The sequence below is a fragment of the Carcharhinus amblyrhynchos genome, chromosome 4, assembly GCF_965287045.1.
Source record: "Carcharhinus amblyrhynchos chromosome 4, sCarAmb.v2.hapA, whole genome shotgun sequence".
NCBI lineage: Eukaryota > Metazoa > Chordata > Chondrichthyes > Carcharhiniformes > Carcharhinidae > Carcharhinus > Carcharhinus amblyrhynchos.
In genome coordinates this window covers 139639037-139667001 of record NC_137327.1, presented here as the reverse complement: position 1 = coordinate 139667001, position 27965 = coordinate 139639037, and the positions used below count along the sequence as shown (strand labels likewise).

Below are 27965 nucleotides of genomic sequence, written 5' to 3'. Positions count from 1 at the left end.
TTTAACAGGGAACAGAAAAATAACAGGCTGCAGTAATTTTAAAGACATTTAATAAAGGTTACAATATTCAAAAGATATCAAATTCTCCACAGGGTTAGTAATTCAAATAACCTTAACAATTAGATAGCCCCTAGTTCAATACATTTGCTGCTAAAGAAACTATGCAGTACTGTCCAATTTGAATATTGTTCCAATTTTTTCCACCTTATGTCAAATCAGACGAAATCAAAGCGTGGCACCCTGAAAACTTTTAGGTACATGAATTTACTTATTACATTCTAAGCATTAGAAGTAACCACAACTGATAAGTATCTAAAATATGAAATTTTTGTTGAGTGGATTGTCCACTAATGCAATACTGTTACACATGTGCAAACATCAACCTACTCCATGATTCTTTTAATACAGATCATTTACAGATTTAAACAGCGCCATTATGCAGCAGCCACATGACAAATTACAGGATTCAATACATCACAAAACACAAGGCAAATCACACTTTCAAATGTTTACATTACAAAATTGATAACCTCAGTACAGTAGCTGCACAAATGTTTAATTTTGCTAAGCTAGTAAATGTCAATCCTTAGAAGTATACCATAAAGATACATTGACTTTCCATTCTCTGACATCAGTATGTTATGGCTTCCTTTAAGCAGTCTCAGTACATCAAGGATAAAAATTACATTGCAAATTTGTAAGAACAGATGTTGATAAATCTATTGAATAAACAATGCAAACAGATGTCACATTTCGAAAGCCTTTTAGTGAAGCAACAGTATTTCCACTGGAATACAGACTGCAAAAGCAAAGCTAATAAGGCTTTTGATTGTCACACATTACTTATAGGTTGCGTATACTGCACATGGAAAGCCTCAATAGTCAGCTGGTAAAAATAGCATCCCTCTTACTGAAACTCCTTATGGTTCACAGATCAAGGTATCAACGACAAAATTATTGGCAAAGTGCTTGATTCTGTGACAGTTTTCCGTTGAGCGTTTCTGGATGCCTGTTGAAGTTAAAAAAAAGTTAATCACTCAGCATTTGACAAACAGTGCAATGCAAATTTGCTAGTTCCACATAAATTAATGGGGTTTATAGCTTGATCAATATTAAATCCAGTAATTTCAATGATAGAACTATACCTTTCAGGGTATTTCTGTGCTGCAATCTGTAGGTCTTTTTCCCTGAACAGAGATGGTTGATGAAGTAACCCAATTGGTCAACATTGTCAATACGCTCAGTCACCATCAGATTTTCATGAACAAGGTAGGTCCGATACAAGTATTCACCTGTCTGTTGAGAAATTGTAATTTTCAAAATGTTATATGAAATTGCAATCAAATTCCACTATATACTGCTCAGGGACTTCTCAAGAGGATTTTCCCTTGGTGTGAATGATTCTTTTATTTACTTCCTTTACAACTTTCCATTTAAGGTAGAGAGGATTGTTCAAAATATCAGTTTTAGGGTTAAAGATTAAACTCTAATTATTACCTGAGCCACATGCAAATCGGCATAGGGCAAATAAGTTAAAGAGAATTTAATGCATGGGTCAATGAAGCAGTACAAGTGGGTTCTGGTTATTGGGATACTAATGAGGTAAAGTGGGGGCCACAACGTTGGGACAGACTACACCTCAACGCGAGTTGCATTACTAGGGAAGTAGAGACGATTTTGAACTAAATTGTGGGGTAAGGGGTCAAATTTGGGAAGATGTGGCAAACCATGTGGAGAGGCAAGGGAAGAGAGAAAAGTAAATAATAAGACGTGATAAACAGACCGGCAGAAAGGGACAGAGAATCTAGGGATAAATCAGCATCATTAAAATGATAACAGAAAGGGGCTAAGGGCTCAGCATCTGAAATGCAGATAGCATTCAAAACAAAAGAACTGTACAGATAGAAATAAGAGACTTGCCATAGAATGACAGTTTGGAACCCAAATAATGAAGGATAGTGACATATAGGAGGCATAGGAAGCTAGGAAAATGAGGAGGTGTGGCTCTGCTAATTAACAAGGGTATTAGCAGATTAGAAGGGAGTCACCCAAATTCAGGAAATCAGGAGTGGAAGTGGTTTGGATTGAGCTGAGAAATGAAGGCGGCAAGAAATCACATAAGAACATAAGAAATAGGAGCAGGAGTAGGCCATCTGGCCCTTCGAGCCTGCCCCGCCATTCAATAAGATCATGGCTGATCTGTCGTGGCTCAGTTCCACATTCCCGCCCTCTCCCCATAACCCTTAATCCCCTCTCTTATCAAAAACCCATCAACCCGCGTCTTAAAAATATTTAGCGAGGTAGCCTCCACTACTTCAACGGGCAGAGAATTCCAGAGATTCACCACCCTTTGAGTGAAGAAGTTCTTCCTCAACTCCGTTCTAAACCGCCCCCCCTTTATCTTGAGGCTGTGCCCCCTAGTCCTACTGTCCTTTGAGCAGGAAGAGCCTCTCCACCTCTATCCTATCCATCCCATTCATCATCTTATACGTCTCAAGGAGATCTCCCCTCATTCTTCTAAACTCTAACGAGTACAAGCCTAGTTTATAGAACATAGAACATAGAACACTACAGCACAAACAGGCCCTTCGGCCCACAAGTTGCGCCGACCACATCACCTACCAACCTACAGACCTATCTATAACCCTCAATCTCATTAAACCCCATATACTCATCCAGAAGTCTTTTAAAAGACCCCAGCGAGTTCGCCTCCACCACCACTGACGGCAGCCGATTCCATTCACTCACCACCCTCTGAGTGAAAAACTTACCCCTAACATCACTTCTGAACCTCCCTCCCCGCACCTTAAATCTGTGTCCTCTCGTAGCGACCATTTCAAACCGGGGAAATAGCCTCTGAGAGTCCACCCTATCTATCCCTCTCAACATTTTGTAAACTTCTATCAGGTCGCCTCTCAACCTTCGTCTCTCCAGGGAAAAGAGTCCCAGCTCCCTCAACCTAACTTCATAAGGCATGCCTCCCAGTCCAGGCAACATCCTTGTAAATCTCCTCTGCACCCTTTCAATAGCTTCTACATCTTTCCTATAGTGAGGCGACCAGAACTGCGCACAATACTCCAAATGAGGCCTGACAAGGGTCTTATAAAGTTCCAGCATTACCTCCCGACTCCTAAACTCAATCCCTCGATTAATGAAGGCCAGTACACCATACGCCTTCTTGACCACCTCCTCCACCTGCGAGGCCGATTTAAGAGTCCTGTGGACCCGGACCCCAAGATCCTTCTGCTCCTCAACACTACTCAGACTTCTGCCCTTAATAGTGTACTCGTTCATCCCGTTGGTTCTGCCAAAATGGACGACAACACATTTATCCGCGTTGAAGTCCATCTGCCACTTCTCCGCCCAGTCCTGCATCCTATCTATGTCCTGCTGCAACTTTTGCCATCCTTCCAGATCATCCACAACACCACCGACCTTCGTGTCATCAGCGAACTTACTTACCCATCCCTCCACTTCCTCATCCAGTTTATTCAGCCTCTCCTCATAGCTCAACCCCCTCAACTCCGGCATCAGCCTAGTAAACCTCCTCTGCACTCCCTCCAAGGCCAAAATATCCTTGCGTAAGTACGGCGCCCAAAACTGCACACAGTACTCCAGCTGCGGCCTCACCAATGCCCTATATAGCCGCAGCAAGACCTCCCTACTTTTATATTCAATCCCCCTCGCTATGAAGGCCAGCATCCCATTCGCCTTCCTGACCACCTGCTGCACCTGCAGGCTGGGTTTTTGCGACTCATGCACAAGGACCCCGAGGTCCCTCTGCACCGTCGCCTGCTGCAGCTTTTCTCCACGTAAGTAATAGTCCTTCCTACCATTATTCCTACCAAAGTGGACCACCTCGCACTTGCCAACATTAAATTCCATTTGCCAGTTCCTGGCCCAATCGCCCAGCCTATCTAGATCCTTCTGCAGACTCTCCACACCCTCCGCACTATTTGCCTTTCCACCAATCTTGGTGTCATCAGCAAATTTCGCCACCATACACTCGGTTCCCTCCTCCAGATCATCTATATAAATGGTAAATAGCTGAGGCTCCAGCACCGACCCCTGAGGCACTCCACCGCCAATCCGAATAGCACCCATTGACCCCCACTCTCTGCCTCCTATTTGACAACCTGTCCTCTATCCACGCTAACACCCTACCCCCAACTCCATGTCCCCTGACCTTCTGCAGTAACCTCTTGTGAGGTACCTTGTCAAACGCCTTCTGAAAATCAAGAAAGACCACATCCACCGGCTCTCCTCTATCCACCGCCCTAGACACATCCTCATAGAACTCAAGTAAATTTGTCAGACATGACTTCCCCTTAACGAAACCATGCTGCGTCTGCTCTATCAAGCAATTCCCCTCAAGATGCCTCGCTATTTTCTCCTTGATGACGGATTCTAACATTTTACCTACCACAGACGTTAAACTAACCGGCCTATAATTCCCCACCTTTTGCCTGGCACCCTTCTTAAACAACGGCGTAACATTAGCCGTTTTCCAATCTTCCGGCACTTCCCCGGAATCCAGCGACGTCTGGAAAATAACCACCAAGGCATCCACTATCACCTCCACCATTTCTTTCAGAACCCTCGGATGCATTCCATCCGGTCCTGGGGACTTGTCCACAATCAGCCCCTCCAGTCTGTCGAGCACCACCTCTCTAGTAACAGTAATGTCATCGAGACCCTCCAGTCCTACCACCTTTCCATCTCTAACACCCGGCAAATTATTCACGTCCTCCTCCGTGAAGACCGAAACAAAAAAGTTATTCAAGACCTCAGCCATTTCCCCATCCCCTACCACTAAGTCCCCCTTCTCATCCTCTAAGGCTCCAACGTTCACCCTAGCCAGCCTCTTTCTTTTTATATACTTGTAAAAACTCTTGCTATCCTTTTTTATATTAAGCGCTAGCCCAGCTTCATAGGTTATCCTACCCTTCTTTATCAATTTCTTTGTCAATCTTTGTTGACATTTAAACCTCTCCCAATCCTCTTCTCGCCCACTACTCTTAGCTACTCTAAACGCCTCCGCTTTTAATTTAACACTTTCCTTCACCTCCCTCGGTATCCACGGCTGATTACCTCTCCTCCTACGGTCCTTTTTGACCATCGGAATAAATTTCTGCTGAGCACCAAGAAAGATCTCCTTTAAAAATCCTCCACTGCTCCTCAGCAGACCTACCTTCCAACGCGCTCCCCTAGTCCACATTCGCCAATTCCTCTCTCATCCTACCGTACTCCCCTCTGTTCAAACAAAGGACGCGTGTCCGGGAACCCATTTTGTCGTTCTCCATCTGCACCAGAAACTCCACCATACAACGATCACTCTCCCCAAGAGGATCCTTCACCGCAACGTCCCTGATTCTACCCACCTCATTACATAACATCAGATCCAAGACAGCTCGCTCCCTCGTCGGCTCTAACACACACAGAAAAGTACAGCACAGTACAGGCCCTTCAGCCCTCAATGTTGTGCCGAGCTTTGTCCAAAACCAAGATCAAGCTATCCCACTCCCTATCATTCTGGTGTGTTCCATGTGCCTATCCAATAACTGCTTGAAAGTTCCCAAAGTGTCCGACTCCACTATCACAGCAGGCAGTCTATTCCACACTCCAACCACTCTGCGTAAAGAACCTACCTCGGACATCGCTCTTATATCTCCCACCATGAACCTTATAGTTATGCCCCCTAGTAACAGCTACATCCACCGAGGAAATAGTCTCTGAACATCCACTATCTATCCCCCTCATCTTATAAATCTCTATTAAGTCAACTCTCATCCTCCTCCACTCCAAAGAGAAAAGCCCCAGCTCCCTCAACCTTTCCTCATAAGACCTACCCTCCTCTGCACTCTCTCCAATGCTTCCACATCCTTCTTATAGTGAGGTGACCAGAACGGAACACAATATTCCAGATGTGGTCTCACCAAGGTCCTGTGCAGTCGCAACATAACCCCACGGCTCTTAAACTCAAACCCCGTTAATACTTGTAGGGTTGGTGATCACCCCCTCTAAGCGTAATTACATGGTGGCACAGAGTTTAAAGGAAGAGATAATGGGAGCTTATCAAAAAGGTGCTAATTATGGGGTCAAAACTGTAATAACCATGGAGGTGGTAGAACTTATTTTAAAACCCGAGGATGAAGTAGATAGTTAATGCATTGGTTTTAACTTTCCATAATTCTCTAGATTAAGGGTACCATTAGCTTGGAAAATAGCAAAAGTAACTCCTTTATTCAAATACAGGAGAAGACAAATCAAAAGTGCAGGCCAACACACTATAAGCCTTCTTCAAGGCTCTGTGCACTTGAGTGGCAACCTTCAGAGATCTCTGGATATGAACCCCAAGATCTCTGTTCCCCTACATTACTCAGAACCCTGCCCTTGACCCTGTAATCTGCATTCAAATTTATCCTACCAAAATGAATCACCTCACACTTATCAGGGTTCAACTCCATCTGACATTTTTCTGCCCAGCTCTGCATCCTATCAATGTCTCTTTGCAGCCCACAACAGCCCTCCACCTCATCCACTACTCCATCAATCTTGGTGTCACATCAGCAATTTTACTAACCCACCCTTCAGCCCCCTCCTCCAAGTCATTGATAAAAATCACAAATAGCAGAGGACCCAGCACTGACCCCTGTGGTACACTGCTGATAACTGGTGGTCTTCAGTCTGAAAATTTTCCCTCCACCACCACCTTCTGTCTTCTATGAGATAACCAGTTACTTATCCAATCGGCCAAATTTCCTTCTATCCCACACCTTCTTACTTTCTTCATGAGCAGACCATGGGGAACCTTATCAAACACCTTACTAAAATCCATGTATATGACATCAACTGCTCTACCTTCATCTACATACTCAGTTACCTCCTCAAAGAATTCAATCAAATTTGTGAGGCAAGACCTACCCCCTCATGAATCCGTGCCGACTATCCCGGATTAAGCTGCATCTTTCCAAATGGTCACAAATCCTATCCCTCAGGACCTTTTCCATTAACTTACCGACCACTGAAGTAAGACTAACCGGCTTATAATTACCAGGGTCATTCGTATTTCCTCTCTTGAAGAGAGGAACAACATTCGCCACTCTTCAGTCCTCTGCACTATCCCCGTGGATAGTGAGGACCCAAAGATCAAAGGCTCTGCAATCCTGTCCCTTGCCTCCCAAAGGATCCTAGGATATATCCCATCTGGCCCAGGGGACTTAGTGACTCGGGTTTTTCAAAATTGCTAACACATCTTCCCTCAGAATGCTACCTCCTCAGCCTATCAGCTTGTATCACACTCTCATCCTCAAAAACATGGCCCCTCTCCTTGGTGAACACTGAAGAAAATAACTTGTGTTTACAGCCATGACAATGTGAGCATTAGGAAAAACTAGACTCAGTGGGCAAGGGGAAAGGGGCATTTACTGATACCTACAGCAAGTCTCAGGAACAGCTCCACTAAGTTGCGTGGAGGCAGGACGACAGAAGTATTCATCGCAATCACATAGCAGTTATCCAATTTCAAATCAAGATAAGCAGTCAAAACCTAGAAGGAGAAAACCACATATTTACAAGGAGAAAAACTTAAGAAACCAGAATCATGGATACTTATTAAAATATCAGTTTTGACAAGTATGAAATTTAATTAATTTATTTAGAGTCATAAAGGTTTACAGCATGGAAACAGGTGCTTCAGCCCAACTTGATCCATGCTGCCCTTTTTTGAAAGCCCCTCAGCTAATCCCAATTGCCCGCATTTGGCCCAAATCCCTCTATACCCATTGTAGCCATGTAACTATTTAAATGCTTTTTAAAAGACAAAATTGTACCTCCTCTATTACTGCCTTTGGCAGCTTGTTCCAGACACTCACCACCCTCTGTGTGGAAAAATTGCTCCATGAACCTTCTAGTTCATTGTTGCGACCAGAGCAAGTTTGAGAGGGAGAGATTTGTGGTGAGGGTAAGGCAGCTTGCGTTTTCTTATTTATTTAACTAATTTATTTATTCGTTAAGTTTAAGTTTCTTTGCAGGCTTTTTTCCTTTTAAAAGTTTTTTTTTTAAACTGGGAAAACTGCGCAGGTGCCTGACACCAACTAGTGGTGATAGGGAACTATAAACAGCAGACCACTCTATACAGCAGGCAGTGGAGTGAGAAGGAGCAGAGTGAAGACTGAAGGGCTTTGGCTCAACAGGCTTCAGCAAGAACAGGCAGAGGCGAAAGTTGTTTCTTTTTTTCTTTTTGGAAAGTTTATTCTTGTTTCTTCCCCACCCCCGAGGCAAAAAATTGCCAGGCAAGATGTTGGAATGCTCCTCTTGCAGGATGTGGGAGATCAGGGAGACCGCCGATATCCCTGACGACAACACCTGCAAGAGATGCATCCAGCTGCAGCTGCTAGCAAAGCATGTTAGGGAACTGGAGAAGGAGCTTGATGACCTGTTTAATTCGGGAGAATGAGAAGTATATAGACAGTAGCTTTAGGGAGGTAGTTACACCTAAGCAGCAGAGCACAGGAAATTGGGTTACTGTAAGGAGAGGGAATGCAAATGTGAAAGGACAGGCAGAGCACAGTTCCCATGTGGCCATTCCCCTCCAAAACAGGTATACTGAATTAGATACTGTTGCGGAGGATGCTTTACCTGGGACAAGCTGTGACAGCCAGAACTCTAATACTGAGTCTGGTTCTGCAGTGCAAAAGGGTGGGAGGAAGAAGAGGAGAGCGGCAGTGATAGGGGACTCAATGGTCAGAGGTACGGACAGGAGGATCTGTGGTCGGGACAGTGACTCCCGCATGGTTTGTTGCCTCCTGGGTGCCAAGGTCAGGGATGTCCCTGATCGCGTGCATAGTGTTCTGAAGTGGGAAGGTGATCACCAGATGTCATGGTACACATCGGTACCGATGACGGAGATAGGAAGAGTGAGGAGGTCCTAAAGAGAGTATAGAGAGCTTGGAAGGAAGTTAAAAAGCAGGACCCCGAGGGTAGTAATCTCAGGATTGCTACCTGTACCACGTGCCGCTGAGGGTAAGAGTAGGATGCCTGGGTGGATGAACACGTGGCCGAGGAACTGGTGTAGGGGGCAGGGTTTCTGATTCTTGGATCATTGGGACCTCTTCTGGGGCAGGTGGGATCTGCACAAGAGGGATGGGTTACACCTAAACTATAAGGGGACCGATATACTTCAGGGAGGTTTGCTCGTATTATTGGGGAGCGTTTAAGCTAGATTTGTAGGGCGATGGGAACCAGAGTGCCAGAGCAGATAGTGGAGCAGGGGTAAAAAGACAGGTTAGTTCAAGCAAAATCACAAATGGAAGGGTTGAGTGTGGTGGAAATAATCTTTTGAGGTGCGTCTATTTCAATGCCAGGAGTATTGTGGGGAAGGCAGATGAGCTGAAGGCATGGATTGACATGTGGAAATATGACATTAGTGAAACTTGGCTACAGGAGGGGCAGGACTGGCAGCTCAATGTTCCAGGGTTCCAATGTTTCAGTCGTGATAGAGGCGGGGGGTGGTTTGGCAGCATTGTTGGTCAGGGTAAGTGTTACAGCGGTACTCAGGCAGGATAGATTAGGGAGCTTGTCTACAGAGGCCCTGTGGGTGGAGCTGAGAAACAGGAAAGGTATGACCACATTAAAGGGGTTGTATTATAGACCAAATAGTCAGTCAGAGAGAATTGGAGGAGCAAATCAGCAGAGAGATAGCTGACAACTGCAAGAAACACAAAGTTGTGATAGTAGGGGATTTTAATTTTCCATATATAGATTGGGACTCGCATACTGTTAAAGGTTTAGACAGGATAGAGTTTGTAAAATGTGTTCAGGAGAATTTTCTACATCAGTATATAGAGGTGCCAACTAGAGAGGATGTGATATTGGATCTCCTATTGGGAAATGAGTTCGGGCAGGTGATGGATGTGAGTGTGAGGGATCATAATGCCATTAGTTTCAACCTGATCATGGATCTGGTCCTCGGGTTGAAGTTCTGAACTGGAAAAAGGCCAAATTTGATGAAATGAGAAGGGATGTGGGAAGTGTGGATTGGCACAAGCTGTTCTCTGGTAAGGATGTAAATGAAAAGTGGGAGGCCTTCAAAAGGAGAAATTTTGAGAGTGCAGAGTTTGTATGTTCCTGTCAGGATTGAAGGCAAAGTAAATAGGAATAAGGAACCTTGGTTCTCGAGGGAGATTGTAACACTGATTAAGAGGAAGAGAGAGTTGTATGAAATGTACAGGCAGCAAGGAACAGATCAGATGCTCGAGGAGTATAAAATGTGCAAGGAGCTACTTAAGAGGGAAATCAGGAGGGCTAAAAGACATGAGGTTACTTTGGCAGACAGAGTGAAGGAAAATCCAAAGAGCTTCTATAGGTATGTAAGGAGCAAAAGGATAGTGAGGGATAAAATTGGTCCTCTTGAAGACCAGAGTGGTAGACTGTGTATGGAACCAAAAGAAATGGGGGAGATACTAAATGTTTTTTTTGCATCCGTATTTACTGAGGAAATGGGCATGGAGTGTACAGAAATAGGGCAAACAGGTAGGGAGGTCACGGAACCTTTACAGATTAAAGAGGAGGAGGTGGTGCTGGCTGTCTTGAGGCAAATCGGAGTGGATAAATCCCCAGGACCAGACAGGGTATTCCCATGGACCTTGGGAGAGGCTAGTAGTGAACTTGCAGGGGCCTTGGCAGACATATTTTAAATATCAGTATTCACGGGGAGATGCCGGATGATTAGAGGGTGGCTCATGTCGTTCTGTTGTTTAAAAAACGTTCCAAAAGAAATGTGGGAAATTATAGGCCAGTAAGTTTGACGTCGGTAGTGGGCAAGTTATTGGAAGGTATGATAAGGGATAGGATCTACAAATATTTGGTTAGACAGGGACTTATTAGGGACAGTCCACATGGCTTTGTGCGTGGTAGGTCATGTTTGACCAATTAGAGCTTTGAGGAGGTCACCAGGAAAGTGCATGAAGGGAAGGCAGTGGATGTTGTCTACCTGGATTTTAGCAAGGTCTTTGATAAGGTCCCTCATGGGAGGTTAGTTAGGAAGGTTCAGTTGCTAGGTATACGTGGGGAGGCAGTAAATTGGATTAGGCACTGGCTCAATGGAAGAAGCCAGAGAGTGGTTGTGGAAGATTGCTTCTCTGGGTGGAGGCCTGTGACTAGTGGTGTGCCACAGGGATCAGTGCTGGGTCCATTGTTGTTTGTCATCTATATCAATGATCTGGATGATAATGTAGTAAATTGGATCAGCAAATTTGCTGATGAAACAAAAATTGGAGGTGTAGAGGACAGTGAGGAAGGTTTTCAAAGCTTGCAGAGGGATTTGGACCAACTAGAAAAATGGGCTGAAAAATGGCAAATGGAATTTAACACAGACAAGTGTGAGGTACTACACTGCTCTCCCATCATCTATACACTTAGTTACCTCCTCAAAAGAATTCAATCAAATTTGTGAGGAAAGACTTACCCCTCATGAATCCGTGCCGATTTCTGATTTCTCTTAACTCTAATCTCAAGTTACTCCTTTAAAGTTATGAATTCAACGTTGCACTCACTCAAGAATCAAAATGTATCTCAAATTATTTCAGTGTAATTTTCAGGGGAAAATCCCATTAAGTAATATTCACGATTATATTTTTTTGACCATTACTAAGCAGCTGAGGTACAAATAAATAAAATTGGTACGCACACAAGATGTAGATATAAACAAATCTTGATGTTCTGATCGAGTAGTTATCTGATGATCTAAAAGATCCAAGAATCTTTTTTGCAAATTTCTCAGCTGATCATCCAAGACAACCAACATCTGTTACCTCGATTTGTGCCTAAGTCACGGGTAGATAGATTTCTGATCGATAAGGGAATTAAGGGTTACGGGGAGCAGGCAGGCAAGTGGAACTGATCCACTTCAGATCAGCCATGATCTTATTGAATGGTGGGGCAGGCTCGAGGGGCGAGATGGCCTACTCCTGCTCCTATTTCTTATGTTCTAATTTGCCAAGGGTTTTTAACCACACTTCCAGATGGTTCATCCACTACCACTGGGCCAACTTAAGGTCCTAAACTCTCAGCTTTTATTATTCAACATGTTGATGTTGTAACAAGATCAGATTATAGAACAAACAACGAAAATTTGATCAGTCCTGGAGAGGTAGTTGGCACGCTTGTCCATTTCTTTACATGTAATCTAATCTGCAGATTGTCCAACTAAGATTTAACTAACAAAGGGTTTATGTCATCCATTCTACTCTGACAGGAATCCGATGTGCAATGAATGTTTTGTCTAAACCCCCATCTGTGTTATTTTACTCTAAAACCACCAAGTTTTTGGAAGGAAAGCAAGCATTCAGTAGATCATCAGCCTTTCTCCTTTCCAAAGTGGTATTATGGTATTCAAGCACATTTTTCAAATTTCAAGTGTTCCAAAATACAACGGTAATCATATCCAAGGAGGATGTGAACTTAGTTAACCTTTAGATTCTGAATTTATACCATTTGGCATGGAAATGAAATACTTGTTCATCCCCATTACAAAAATCCCACTCTTGTGCCAATCCTAATTAGAACTTCAGAGCTTACAACCAAGGATCCAGTCCTTAACCGAGACAAATCTGTTGGACTCATGAAGATGTACTATTGACTACTATGTTAAAATGGGCAAAATATCAAATCAATCTGGGCAGCAATTAGTAATAGCAAGAGAAAGAAGTCACTGGTGTGAAGAGGCTACAGTAATCTCCCCCGCCACAAAAAAAAGTAGCTAAAATAGAATATAAATTCAAAAAACAGATTCATAAGAACATAACTACAATTAAGGTAACCCACAATTAGTGGGTTACCTTAATCTTAATTATAGGTAGGGCAAATCAAATTGGCAGAAATAATGCAAAAAGGGTGCTTGGGGCAGTTTCTTAAAACAATATGATGTGGAACCACTAGACATCAGGCTATGTTAGATCTGATATTATTGAATGAAACAGATTAATGATCTCTAAATTAACCGATTAAAGATATAAAAGATCCTATAGAAAGTGATCATACTCCAGTGTGACATTCAGTTTGAGGATGAGAAACTTGAGTCCGAATCTAAAATAAAGGCAATTACAACAGAATGAAGAGAAGTTAAGGTGCACTGGGAAAAGTCTTTATAGGTGGCAGATAACAAATATTATATTAGGAGTGTGAAATAGTTTTAAGTTGCATTTGTGGATGTTAAGAATAAGCTATAGCTTTAAGTTCAATTTTTATACTGAAAATATAAATTCAATTTATATTTCTGGATGTGTTGAGAAAGATGTAACTGGAGTTTGGGTTTCACTTTAAAAGATTCCTAGTAAGCTTACCTGCATTTTAATAAGATTTTATGACATTAGTTGGGAGTTGTGTTATCAAAGTGGGTAGTGATTTAGGGAAGTGAAATAAAATTAGAGAAAATACTGGGTTGTTGCCTGGGAACAGGGGATCTGCACAGTCAGAGAAACAGAAAATAGTTCTAATTTAGCTGGAAGAAGAAGCCAGGAGGAACTGGACACAGGAGTTAAATATAGAAAGCTGAAATCCTAAAAGAACAGAAGTTGCAGAAACCAGGGAGTGGAACGAAAAGAAAGCCTGTGGAAGGTACACAAGTCAGGGAGCAAAGTTCTGTTCAGTGAAGTTAAAAGACCAGAGGAAAAGGCACCAAATTAAGGGGAAGAAGCTGTGGGGATCAGGGATCAAGACAAAGTGGGTTTGTGAGAAGTCAGAATATCCAAGATTGGACTACCTAATACAGGCCTTTAAAGCAGTGGTGTTCTGTTAGCATGGCTGAATATCTGAGGGAGTGAAGATGACAAAGCTTAAATGCATGTGGCAATCCAGGGGAGGGGAACACCAAGCAAAATCAAAACCCTGGAGGTGGATCCTTGTGGCAGATGAGAGAGACAAAGCACTGTTTGGGAGAAGATTCCAAAACATTGAGATTTGAAATCCTTGAAGAAAGATGGCATTCTGAGACACCAGTTGGTTCGGCCTGACAAATGTCTGGGGAGGAATTTGAGGAGAGATCCACACAAGTTGCTTTGGGGTGGCATCTGTCACTTGGTTTCAGAGTGTGGTGTGCTGGACCATAAGGTTGCCTTAAGGTTTACAAACAGTGTATTTACTGTGGCCAAGTACAAGACAGATTTTGTAACTTTTTTTATCCTTACATGCCTAAACATATCTGTAAAAGTCTAGTTGTGGAGTAGCACAGTGTAGCTCATCTTTTCTTGTTTAATAAATGCTCTTGTTAAAAGTTCTGATATGTCCAGTAGTAACATGTTCAGCTGGGATCACATCATTAAATGCTGTGAGGATCTTACAGGTCAGATTCTCACCGCAACACCACCCCCCCCAAAAATTCCAAGCCGTTTGCCATCTTTTAGCTTGAGAAATTTAAATTAACAAGTAGCGTAAACCATATAATTCTAAAAATTGGAGGAAACATTTATGCTCCCAAACAACGTGTCAAGCAAAGCGTACTGCTATTAGTTCTCAGACCAGAACATGCATTTCCACAAAATGAGGATCTTTGCAGGATCTCCTTTTGGTAGAGAACCTTCCACACTTTGAAGCTACATACTTGGAATTTTAAAGTATAAACTTACCAACTCAAAATCATGAATGATGACTGCTGGATCAGCATCGTCAAATTCTGGAACAGGGACATCAATCAGTGCCACATTCTCATCACTTCCCAAGAACTGTATGTCTTCTGTAGCAAGGAAGTAAGGAGCCTCTGTTTCCTGGGCATCTGGCAGGATATTAGAATCCAAGTATTGCATTTGGCCATGGAACACTCTGTTCTAAGAGAAAACCAAAAAATTAATTTTGATGCGCATAAAAAGGAAAATCAGTACAATTTTACGTCACGATTTCACGTTAAGACATTTGCAAGCAAGATACAAAGATGTTAGACACTGACAACTGGGACACAGTAGTTGGCAGTCACAGTTTCTGTAGGCTAACTATTTGTAAGCACATGGGAAGAAGCAGAAATGATTAAGTTCAGCTAGCTAAAAGAGGATCCAGAGAAAATGGAGGGTAGAGAGTGTTGCATCTTCTCAGCCTATTGTCTTCCTCTGTGTATCAGAGGCTGCCATTCCAAAGTGGGACACATGAGCTAGATCAGGTGATATTTAACACAGTTGACCACCATCGTGCAAACAATCATAACAAGTTGCAGAGCAGCCAAAGCATTAAGCTGGTATTCCAGGAAAAAACACATACGAATTGGAATAGCGCTCAATTTTCACAATTACCCTGGGTTAAAATGCTGAATTTTCCCCCCTGAAATCAAAGGCATACAGCATACAAAGGAGTTGAAAATATTATAGTGACCTTGCAACTGAGGAGCACCTACATAAGAACATAAGAAATAGGAGCAGGAGTAGGCCATCTAGCCCCTCGAGCCTGCCCCGCCATACAATAAGATCATGGCTGATCTGTCGTGGCTCAGTTCCACATTCCCGCCCTCTCCCCATAACCCTTAATCCCCTTGCCTATCAAAAACCTATCAACCCGCGTCTTAAAAATATTGAGCGAGGCAGCCTCCACCACTTCAACAGGCAGAGAATTCCAGAGATTCACCACCCTTTGGGTGAAGAAGTTCCTCCTCAACTCCGTTCTAAACCGCCCCCCCTTTATCTTGAGGCTGTGCCCTCTAGTCCTTCTGTCCTTTCTGAGTGGGAAGAGCCTCTCCACCTCTATCCTATCCATCTTATATGTCTCAGTGAGATCTCCCCTCATTCTTCTAAACTCTAACGAGTACAAGCCTAGTTTATTCAGCCTCTCCTCATAGTTCAACCCCCTCAACTCCGGAATCAGCCTAGTGAACCTCCTCTGCACTCCCTCCAAGGCCAAAATATCCTTGCGTAAGTGCGGCGACCAAAACTGCACACAGTACTCCAGCTGCGGCCTCACCAGTGCCCTATACAACTGTAGCAAGACCTCCCTACTTTTATATTCAATCCCCCTCGCTATGAAGGCCAGCATCCCATTTGCCTTCCTGACCACCTGCTGCACCTGCAGGCTGGGTTTTTGCGACTCATGCACAAGGACCCTGAGGTCCCTCTGCACCGTCGCATGCTGCAGTTTTTCGCCACGTAAGTAATAGTCCTTCCTACCATTATTCCTACCAAAGTGGACAACCTCACATTTGCCAACATTAAATTCCATTTGCCAGTTCCTGGCCCATTCGCCCAGCCTATCTAGATCCTTCTGCAGACTCTCCACACCCTCCGCACAATTTGCCGTTCCACCAATCTTGGTGTCATCAGCAAATTTCGACACCATACACTCGGTTCCCTCCTCCAGATCATCTATATAAATGGCAAATAGCTGAGGCCCCAGCACCGACCCCTGGGGCACTCCACTAGTCACCAAACGCCAATCCGAATAGCACCCATTGACCCCCACTCTCTGCCTCCTATTTGACAGCCAATCCTCTATCCACGCTAACACCCTACCCACAACTCCATGCCCCCTGAAGACCACCTACACACTACAGATTATTTTCTTAAATTTATTTGCTGACCAAAGGCTTAATGTAAATTCAAAATGTTCAGAGTTTCAAATATTTCAGTAATTCCTTGCATTTATTCCTAACACATGCCACTTAAATGCCCACAAAAATGTTTGACCTAGTTTTGAAAGAAGAGCAGAGGCAGACTTAACCATATAATTTCTTGTGCAAATACGTGTGCAACTTCCAAAAGATTGTAATGCAGCAATATACCTCCCTTGAGAAGTGGAAAAAGACAGAGGTTAGCTAACACCACTCTTGCATGCGCAACATTGCTCATTGTATTATGCATTGTTTGCACCCAACAAAAATGGCTCAGTAAAGGGCTTGCATGTACCAATTCTTTAGTTATGCCATTAAGAACGCAAGCCTGTATGTGATCTGCTGGACAAGAGAACGGTAAAAATATTATGCACATTACATTGCAGTCCTTGATGCAAGCCAAAATAAGTAGTTCACTAAGATAATTGAGCCATCGGTCAAGCTAATTATTTCAAAGTAATTTTGGCACATAGTTCAGAAAGGCACTTTAAAAAATTTCAATTCTTAAATTCAATTTCCTTTTCAAAACTGTACTGTATCGTACTGTAATGGGAAAAGTGAAAAGCAAAAAGCACCTATGGCATTGGCTCAATATTTGTCTAATTAACTTCCACTAAAAAAAAAATCAGATTTTCATTCCTATCCCTCAGGTGACTTAGAGATATGCACCTTTTCAAAAAGTCCATTGCAAGGGGAATTAGGTGCAACAAAACAATTATTTCAAATTTCACTGATTAGTTAACAGTACAAATATTGTGAAAAGACAGCATAGACATCTGTTTCACACTGTTACATCAACGATTGGCTATAAGACAATAGACCATATTTGTTTCACTCATTTCACTCAACTTAAACTGCCACAAAAGTTATGTGCTGTCCAGCCATGATCAAATATGTTAGTGTCATCACCTATAGGGAAACACACATTCTCATTAATTGGGATTTACTCAACTTCACAAGTCAGAGGTCAAATGTAACACATAAGAACATAAGAAATAGGAACAGGAGTAGGCCATCTAGCCCTTCGAGCCTGCCCCAGATCACCAACTCCTTGGTAATAGCCATTAAAACTAAACACTTGCTAGAGGTTAGCATCAGCTGGTTGTTACACGTGCAGGTAATCTTCTAATAAGATTGTCTTTCCAAAAAGAACACAAACGTTTCATTAAGAGCAGTACACAAGGAAGAGGGAAAACATTACAAAACATCTTCATATGCAATAATCCGAAGCTAAAAATCCTATATTATGGAAAACTTACACAGATACATATTTGTAGGCACCCCTACAGAAAAATCTAGTGTTTCATTAATTTTACACGTTGCAAAATTGCATAACAAATAATGAGAAAGAAATTACCTTTGGCACAATGAATCGATACAGACAGGCTCCTCCAATTATTAATCCAGATAGAATGAAAGCCAGTCCAAGAAGCATAAACAAACATCTTCCTGTGGAGCTCTCACCTCCATCCGCTGCAGCAATTTCTGGATCCTGCCAAATGAGTTGGTTTATTAAGTTACTTAAATACATTTAACAAAGTGGAGCAATTTACCTCCAAAAATATCTTATATAACGTTGACATCAGGATTCAGGGAGAAAATTTTACAAAATGAACGATTGTTCCACTAGTTACAACAGCAGCAGTTGTAATAATTCTGCTGCAAAACAGTCCTTAAAAAGGTAAAATTAAGATTGTCGAAATTTTCAGTCCAAATACTAAAATGCTTGGCACTGTTTAAAAATGAACACAGCCTAATATGGATTTGTTGCAGACTAATAGCCATCAGTTAGCAAAGTGGAACGTAGCCCTAAGTGGAAGCTACTTCTACCCATTACCAGAGATCAGTGTGTACTTCAACATCAGAAACCATTTTATATGAAAATGAATGGGAAATAAATTTGGGTGTCCATATTCATAAGAGTGTCTCAAAGTCTTGTAAGTTGTACATAAACTAAATTCAGTGCTGTATATTTGCGGAAATGTGCACTTACACACTTCTGCCACTATCTACTTCGGTTGTCATTAAGTTAATATGTCACTGCTAAATTCCTAACCTGCACACCTCAGTAGCAGTAGTTGTTTGACATCTTTTAAAATGAGGGGCAGTATTGTTCTTGCAATTCATGTCAGCAAATTAAAATAACTGGCTATCGCCAAATATTAATTGAATTTAATTGTCGTGTTTGGTGACTGTTTTAAAAACTATGGTAACTTTCGCCTGAAAGGGAGTGCTCTCTTGCCACAAATGGTTTAATGCCTTCCTGTACATAATAATGAAGGGAAAACCTTTGATGATTTGTTGCCAGCAGGTTGCAGCACATTGTTCCCTTTAACATTATACACTTGTTACAAATAAACGAAAGACAAAGCTCTTACTGTCAAATATATCTTCAACATTGATGCAATTTAGTTTTCATGGTGCTTGAGATCTCAAAATTGTGACGTTGAACTCAAGACTACGAAACATGTGCATGAGTCGCAAAAACCCAGCCTGCAGGTGCAGCAGGTGGTCAGGAAGGCAAATGGGATGCTGGCCTTCATAGCGAGGGGGATTGAATATAAAAGTAGGGAGGTCTTGCTGCAGCTGTATAGGGCACTGGTGAGGCCGCAGCTGGAGTACTGTGTGCAGTTTTGGTCGCTGCACTTACGCAAGGATATTTTGGCCTTGGAGGGAGTGCAGAGGAGGTTTACTAGGCTGATACCGGAGTTGAGGGGGTTGAACTATGAGGAGAGGCTGAATAAACTAGGCTTGTACTCGTTAGAGTTTAGAAGAATGAGGGGAGATCTCATTGAGACGTATAAGATGATGAATGGGATGGATAGGAGAGGTGGAGAGACTCTTCCCGCTCAGAAAGGACAGTAGGACTAGGGGGCACAGCCTCAAGATAAAAGGGGGGCGGTTTAGAACAGAGTTGAGGAGGAACTTCTCCACTCAAAGGGTGGTGAATCTCTGGAATTCTCTGCCCGTTGAGGTAGTGGAGGCTGCCTCGCTAAATATTTTTAAGACGCGGGTTGATGGGTTTTTGATAAGCGAGGGGATTAAGGGTTATGGGGAGAGGGCGGGAATGTGGAATTGAGCCACGACAGATCAGCCATGATCTTATTGAATGGCGGGGCAGGCTCGAAGGGCTGGATGGCCTACTTCTGCTCCTATTTCTTATGTTCTTATGTTATGACACACACACACACACACACACGAGAGGGCGCGAGCCCACATGCAGGCACACACTCAGCTTTAAGATAACCATCATTCCAGTACCAAAGAAAAACCACACAGTTGTCTTAAATGACTATCATCTAATGGATATGACATCCATTACGAACTGCTTTGAAAGATTAGTCATGGAAAGAATCAATTCTGGCCTCCCAGGTTGCCTGGATCCGCTACAACTAGCCTACCGCCGCAATAGCTCTGTAGCGAACACCACTTCCCTGGCCCTACACTCAACCCTGGAACACCTACATAGCATAGACACCTATGTTAGACTACAATTAATTAACTACAACTCATCCTTCAACACCATTATTCCTAGAAAACGCATCTCCAAACTCTGTGACCTCAGGCTTGGCTCCTCCCTCTGCAACCGGATCCTAGACTTCTTAACCCACCGACCGCAGTCAATAAGGATAGTCAACAACACCTCTATGATACTTAAGAACATAAGAAATAGGAGCAGGAATAGGCCATCTAGCCCTTCGAGCCTGCCCCACCATTCAATAAGATCATGGCTGATCTGAAGTGGATCAGTTCCAGTTTCCCGCTTTCTCCCCATAACCCTTAATTCCCTTGTCTGTCAAAAACCTATCTACCCGTGTCTTAAATATATTTAGCGAGGTAGCCTCCACCACTTCAACTGGCAGAGAATTCCAGAGTTTCACCACCCTCTGAGTGAAGACGTTCCTCCTCAACTCCGTTCTAAACTGACCCCCCCTTATCTTGAGGCTGTGCCCTCTAGTCCTGCTGTCCTTTCTGAGCGGGAAGAATCTCCCTACCTCTACCCTATCCATCCCTTTCATTATCTTATATGTCTCTATAAGATCCCCCCTCATCCTTCTAAACTCCGAGTACAGACCCAGTCTATTCAGTCTCTCTTCATAGTCTAACCCCCTCATCTCTGGTATCAGCCTAGTGAACCTCCTCTGCACTCCCTCCAAGGCCAAAATATCCTTGTGCAAGTGCAGCGACCAAAACTGCACACAGTACTCCAGCTGTGGCCTCACCAGTGCCCTGTACAGTTGCAGCAAGACCTCCCTACTTTTATATTCTATCCCCCTCGCTATAAAGGCCAGCATCCCATTCGCCTTCTTGATCACCTGCTGCACCTGCAGACTGGGTTTTTGCGATTCATGCACAAGGACCCTCAGGTCCCTCTGCACCGTAGCATGCTGCAGCTTTTCTCCCTTTAAATAGTAATCCCTCCTACGATTATTCCTGCCAAAGTGGATAACCTCACACTTGCTAACATAGTACCCCATCTGCCAGGTCCTCGCCCATTCGCTCAGCCTATCCAGATCCCTCTGCAGACTTTTCACACCCTCCACACAATTTGCTTTTCCACTCATCTTCGTGTCATCAGCAAATTTCGTTACCCTACACTCAGCCCCCTCCTCCAGATCATCTATATAAATGGTAAATAGCTGAGGCCCCAGCACCGATCCCTGCGGCACTCCACTAGTCACCAACCGCCAGAGTAGCACCCATTTATACCAACTCTCTGCCTCCTATTAGACAACCAATCCTCAATCCACGCTAACACCTTACCCCCAACTCCATGCCCCCTAACGTTCTGAAGCAACCTTTTGTGCGGCACCTTATCAAATGCCTTTTGAAAGTCGAGAAACACCACATCCACCGGCTCCCCTGTCTACCGCACTACTCACATCCTCATACAAATCCAATAAATTTGTCAAACACGACTTCCCCGTAACGAATCTGCGCTGCATCTGCTCTATCAAACCATTCTTTTCTAGGTGCCTCGCTATTTCTTCTTTGATGACAGATTCAAGCATTTTTCCAACTATAGACGTTAAACTAACCGGCCTACAATTCCCTGCCTTTTGCCTGCTACCTTTTTTGAACAGCGGCATAACATTAGCCGTTTTCCAATCTTCTGGCATTTCCCCGGAATCCACTGAAGTTTGGTAAATAATCACTAAGGCATCTACTATCAGCTCTGCCATTTCCTTCAGAACCCTGGGATGCATTCCATTCAGTTCTGGGGACTTGTCCACCATCAGTCCCATTAGTCTATCAAGCACTACCTCTCTAGTGACAGTAATCGCATTCAGGCCCTCAGCTCCTACCATCCTTCTATCTTTAATATCCGGCAAACTATTCGCGTCCTATTTGCAAACTATTACTTACGTGGTGAAAAACTGCAGCAGGCGACGGTGCAGAGGGACCTTGGGGTCCTTGTGCATGAGTCGCAAAAACCCAGCTTGCAGGTGCAGCAGGTTGTCAGGAAGGTGAATGGGATGCTGGCCTTCATTGCGAGGGGGATTGAATATAAAAGTAGGGAGGTCTTGCTGCGGCTGTATAGGGCATTGGTGAGGCCGCAGCTGGAATACTGAGTGCAGTTTTGGGCGCCGCACTTACGCAAGGATATTTTGGCCTTGGAGGGAGTGCAGAGGAGGTTTACTAGGCTGATGCCGGAGTTTAGGGGGTTGAGCTATGAGGAGAGGCTGAATAAACTAGGCTTGTACTCGTTAGAGTTTAGAAGAATGAGGGGAGATCTCATTGAGACATATAAGATGATGAATGGGATGGATAGGATAGAGGTGAAGAGACTCTTCCCACTCAGAAAGGATAGTAGGACTAGGGGGCACAGCCTCAAGATAAAGGGGGGGGGGAGCGGTTTAGAATGGAGTTGAGGAGGAACTTCTTCACTCAAAGGGTGGTGAATCTCTGGAATTCTCTGCCCGTTGAAGTGGTGGAGGCTACCTTGCTAAATATTTTTAAGACGCGGGTTGATGGGTTTTTGATAAGAGAGGGGATTAAGGGTTATGGGAAGAGGGCGGGAATGTGGAACTGAGCCACGACAGATCAGCCATGATCTTACTGAATGGCGGGGCAGGCTCGAAGGGCTAGATGGCCTACTTCTGCTCCTATTTCTTATGCTCCTTTTCCGTGAAGACCGAGGCAAAAAACTTATTTAAGGCCTCCGCCATTTTCTCATCTCCCACCACTAAATCCCCCCTCTCATCCTCTAAGGGTCCAACATTCACTCTAGCCAGCATCCTCTTTATATATTTGTAAAAACTCTTACTGTCCTTTTTTATATTTAGTGCTAGTTTAGCTTCATAGTCTATCCTTCCTTTCTTTATCAACTTCTTAGTCATTCTTTGTTGATTTTTAAACCTCTCCCAATCTTCTAATCGCCCACTACTTTTAGCCACTCTAAACACATCAGCTTTTAATTTAATACTCTCCTTGACTTCCTTCAATAACCACGGCTGGTTATCCCTTCTCCTACATTTCTTCTTTACCATTGGAATATATTTCTGCTGAGCACTGAAAAAGATCTCCTTAAAGATCCTCCACTGTTCCTCAGCAGTCATACCGTCCAATCTGCGTCCCCAATCTACATTTGCCAATTCCTCTCTCATCCTATCGTATTCCCCTCTGTTCAAACAGAGGACACAGGTTTGGGACCCTACTTTCTCATCCTCCATCTGCATCAAAAACTCAACCAATGATCGCTCGTCCCAAGAGGATCCCTCACAACAAGATCTCTCATTCTTCCTGCCTTGTTACACAATGTGGATGTGCCGGCGTTGGACTGGGGTAAACACAGTAAAAAGTCCGACAACACCAGGTTTTAGTCCAACCGAAATCGGTTGGACCAAAACCTGGTGTTGTCAGACTTTTTACTGTTGTTACACAACACCAGATATAAGATAGCTCGCTCCCTCGTTGGTTCCGTCACACACTGTTCAAGGAAACTATCCCGACAGCATTCCAAGAACTCTTGCTCAAGCCCACCGCGTCCGACTTGGGTCAACCAATTAATATGCAGACTGAAATCCCCCATAATTATTGCCGCTCCATTTCTGCACGCATCATTTATTTGCTTGTTCATAGCCCGCCCCACCTCCAAGTTATTATTTGGGGGCCTATAGGCCACACCCACCAGCATCTTCCTCCACTTACTGTTCCTTATCTCCACCCACAACGATTCCACGTTCTGCTCTTTGGAGCCTATATCTTCCCTTACTACCACCCTGATATTATCCTTAAACAGCAGAGCTACCCCACCCCCTTTTTCCTCCTGTCTATCCTTCCTAAACACTTGATACCCCTGGACATTCAGCTCCCAGTCCCTGTCACCCTGCAACCACGTTTCCGTAATGGCCACCAGATCATATCCATTTGTGCTGATCTGCGCCACCAGCTCATTCACTTTGTTCCGAATGCTACGTGCATTCAGGTAAAGTGTCTTTATCCCAGCCTTTATCTGGACCCTATTTGCAGGAACGCTACCAACCTTTCTCATGCCCCCTACTCCCTTTATTATTGGGACATCCTCAACATTTTCCTGTGCCCGTACCCTCTCTTTTACTTTAGATATTGTAATTTCTCCCGCCCCTGCACCCCCCCCCCACTGCACACACACCACTACCGGCACCCCCCCCCCTGCACACACCACCACCGGCACCACCCCCCTGCACACACCACCACCGGCAATTAGTTTAAAGCCCTATCTACAGTCCTAGTTATACGATTCGCCAGGACTCGTTTCCAGCACAGTTCAGACGAAGACCATCCCATCTGAACAAGTCCCACCTGCCCTAATACTGGTGCCAATGCCCCATAAATTCAAACCCATTCCTCCCACACCAATCGCTGAGCCACCCATTCATCTCTTTAATCCTATGCCCATCTGCACGCGGTTCAGGTAATAATCCAGAGATAACCACCTTGTCGGTTCTGCTTTTTAATTTGATTCCCAGCTTTGTATACTCCCTCTGCAGATCCTTAGTTCCCACTTTGCCTATGTCATTGGCGCCCACATGTACCACAACAGGCGGATTCTCACCCTCCCACTCCAAGTTCCTCTGCAGCTCAGATGAGACATCCTGGACCTGAGCACCAGGCAGACAACACACCCTTCTGTATTCTTTATCATTGTGACAAAAGACAGTGTCTATACCCCTAACTACACTATCCACAATTACCACTACATTCCTCTTCTTCCCCTTTGTCCTGTGTCTGCATCACTGTACTGTGGGCTGTTTGCTAATCAACCTTACAGCCCTCATTCTTGTCCAAGCTGGGAGCAAGAACCTCAAACCTGTTGTGCAGATTGAGAGGCTGAGACCTTTGGGACCCCCCTCCTTCCTCCCCGCTCCCCCCCACTTCCTCCCCACTCCTTCCTCCCCTCAGCAGCACCCTCTTGTTCCTGACTCTCTCCCTCAACACTGGTGCTCCACTGGTGCTGTGTTCTCAGCCCCTAACTATACTCCTTATACACTTATGACTGTGGCCAAATTCCCCTCCAACTCGATTTTTAAGTTTGCTGATGACACCACCATAGTGTGTCATATCTCAAACAATGATGAGACAGAGAACAGGAATGAGATAGAGAATCTGGTGAACTGGTGTGGCAATAATAATCTCTCCTTCAATACCAATAAAACGAAGGAGATCGTCATCGACTTCAGAAATTCTAGTGCAGAACATGCCCCTGTCTACATCAATGGGGACGAAGTAGAAATTGTAAACAGCTTCGTGATTTTATGTGTCCAGATCACCAGCAATTTGTACTGGTCCCCCCTCGCCGATGCTATACTTAAAGCCCATCAGCACCTCTACTTTCTCAGAAGACTAAGGAAATTTGGCATGTCAGCTACGACTCACCAACTTTTAGAGGTGCATCATAGAAAGCATTCTTTCTGGTTGTATCACAGCTTGGTATGGGCTCCTGCTCTGCTCAAGACCACAGGAACTACAAAAGGTCGTGAATGTAGCCCAATCCATCACTCAAACCATCCTCCCATCCATTGACTCTGTCTACACTTCCTGTTGCCTCAACAAAGCGGCCAGCATAATTAAGGACCCCATGCAACCCCTGACATTCTCTCATTTACCTTCTTCTTTCAGGAAAAAGATACAAAAGTCTGAGGTCACGTACAAACTGACTCAAAAACAGCTTCTTCCCTGCTGCTGTCAGACTTTTGAACGGACCTCACATTACATTGATCTTTCCCTACACCCAAGCTACAACTAATACTACATCCTGTGTATGATGTGGAAAAAACATTTTAAAAATCGGGCTCTGACACACACACACACACACACACACACACACACAGACCCAGGGCTCTGACACACACACACACACACACACACACAGACCCAGGGCTCTGACACACACACACACACACACACACAGACCCAGGGCTCTGACACACACACACACACACACAGACCCAGGGCTCTGACACACACACACACACACACACACAGACCCAGGGCTCTGACACACACACACACACACACACACAGACCCAGGGCTCTGACACACACACACACAGACCCAGGGCTCTGACACACACACACACACACACAGACCCAGGGCTCTGACACACACACACACACACACACAGACCCAGGGCTCTGACACACACACACACACACACACACAGACCCAGGGCTCTGACACACACACACACACACACACACACACAGGGCTCTGACACACACACACACACACACACACACAGGGCTCTGACACACACACACACACACACACACACACAGGGCTCTGACACACACACACACACACAGGGCTCTGACACACACACACACACACAGGGCTCTGACACACACACACACACACACAGGGCTCTGACACACACACACACACACAGGGCTCTGACACACACACACACACACACACACAGGGCTCTGACACACACACACACACACAGGGCTCTGACACACACACACACACACACACACAGGGCTCTGACACACACACACACACACACACACAGGGCTCTGACACACACACACACACACACACACAGGGCTCTGACACACACACACACACACACACACAGGGCTCTGACACACACACACACACACACACACACAGGGCTCTGACACACACACACACACACACACACACACAGGGCTCTGACACACACACACACACACAGGGCTCTGACACACACACACACACACACACAGGGCTCTGACACACACACACACACACACACACACACACAGGGCTCTGACACACACACACACACAGGGCTCTGACACACACACACACACAGGGCTCTGACACACACACACACACACACAGACCCAGGGCGCAGCCTAATCCGGGGATCAGCTGCTCTCTCGAACGGCTCCCCATCGTCTTCCCTCTCGCTCCCACTTACCGGCTCGGAGACTAGCAGAGCCCCTTTCCCATCCTTCGGGGCGGCGGGTGAGTTGAATCCGATCTTGACCATGTCGGCCTGTGATGGTGGTTTTGTCCTGGGCTGACTCTGGGCCGCTGTGACGCACTCTCTCTAACGGCTGCTGCTGTCCCGGAACCACCGCGCGCAAACTCCCTGCCACCCCACTCCACGAGCCGCCGCCGCGCAGACTCCCTGCCGCCCCGCTCCGCGAGCCGCCGCGCAGACTCCCTGCCGCCCCCTCCGCGAGCAGACTCCCTGCCGCCCCCTCCGCGAACCGCAGCCGCGCAGACTCCCTGCCGCCCCCTCCGCGAACCGCAGCCGCGCAGACTCCCTGCCGCCCCGCTCCGCGAGCCGCCGCGCAGACTCCCTGCCGCCCCGCTCCGCGAGCCGCCGCGCAGACTCCCTGCCGCCCCCTCCGCGAGCCGCCGCGCGCAGACTCCCTGCCGCCCCCTCCGCGAGCAGACTCCCTACCGCCCCCTCCGCGAACCGCAGCCGCGCAGACTCCCTGCCGTCCCGCTCCGCGAGCCGCCGCGCAGACTCCCTGCCGCCCCCTCCGCGAGCCGACTCGCTGCCGCCTCTCCGCTCTTCCAACCTGACCAACAGCCAAGCAAAGGTGAAAGGTCACAGTCCGCACTGTCCTGGGGAAATGGCGGTTTGTGGCTGGCAGCGCCGCTGAGCTGGAGTCGCTTTATTCGCAGATGTACTTGGGAGGGTGAGGTAGCAATCACGTCATATGTTTTCATGCGGTCTCGCTGTAAGAAAAATAAACACACCCTCCGCGCATTGGCAAAGACGTCCCAGCCTTTAAAATTATAAACCCCACTCAAAACATATCCCCGGCGCTGACAGTCTGTTCCAGCCCTGCAATTTATACATTCGTGATGTCTCAGATCACTAAACCCGTTATCAGATCACACAGTGGTGTCAAAATGTGGTTTATTTTAAATAAACACAGTTAAAGCTGATCGGTT

At 45.0% G+C, this 27965-nt stretch overlaps 1 protein-coding gene across 1 annotated transcript; it reads right to left on the bottom strand.

Annotated features, from left to right (window-relative positions):
• Positions 1-33: 33 nt before the first annotated feature.
• Positions 34-27171, bottom strand: LOC145342405 (integral membrane protein 2A-like). The gene is made up of 6 exons (XM_080187962.1): positions 26974-27171; positions 17940-18074; positions 14625-14822; positions 7439-7549; positions 1146-1296; positions 34-1009 (listed from the first exon to the last, which is right to left on the bottom strand). The coding sequence occupies exons 1-6, from the start codon at positions 27043-27045 to the stop codon at positions 921-923; spliced, it is 756 nt and encodes a 251-aa protein (XP_080044088.1). The 5' UTR covers positions 27046-27171; the 3' UTR covers positions 34-920.
• Between the last annotated feature and the right edge of the window lie 794 nt (positions 27172-27965).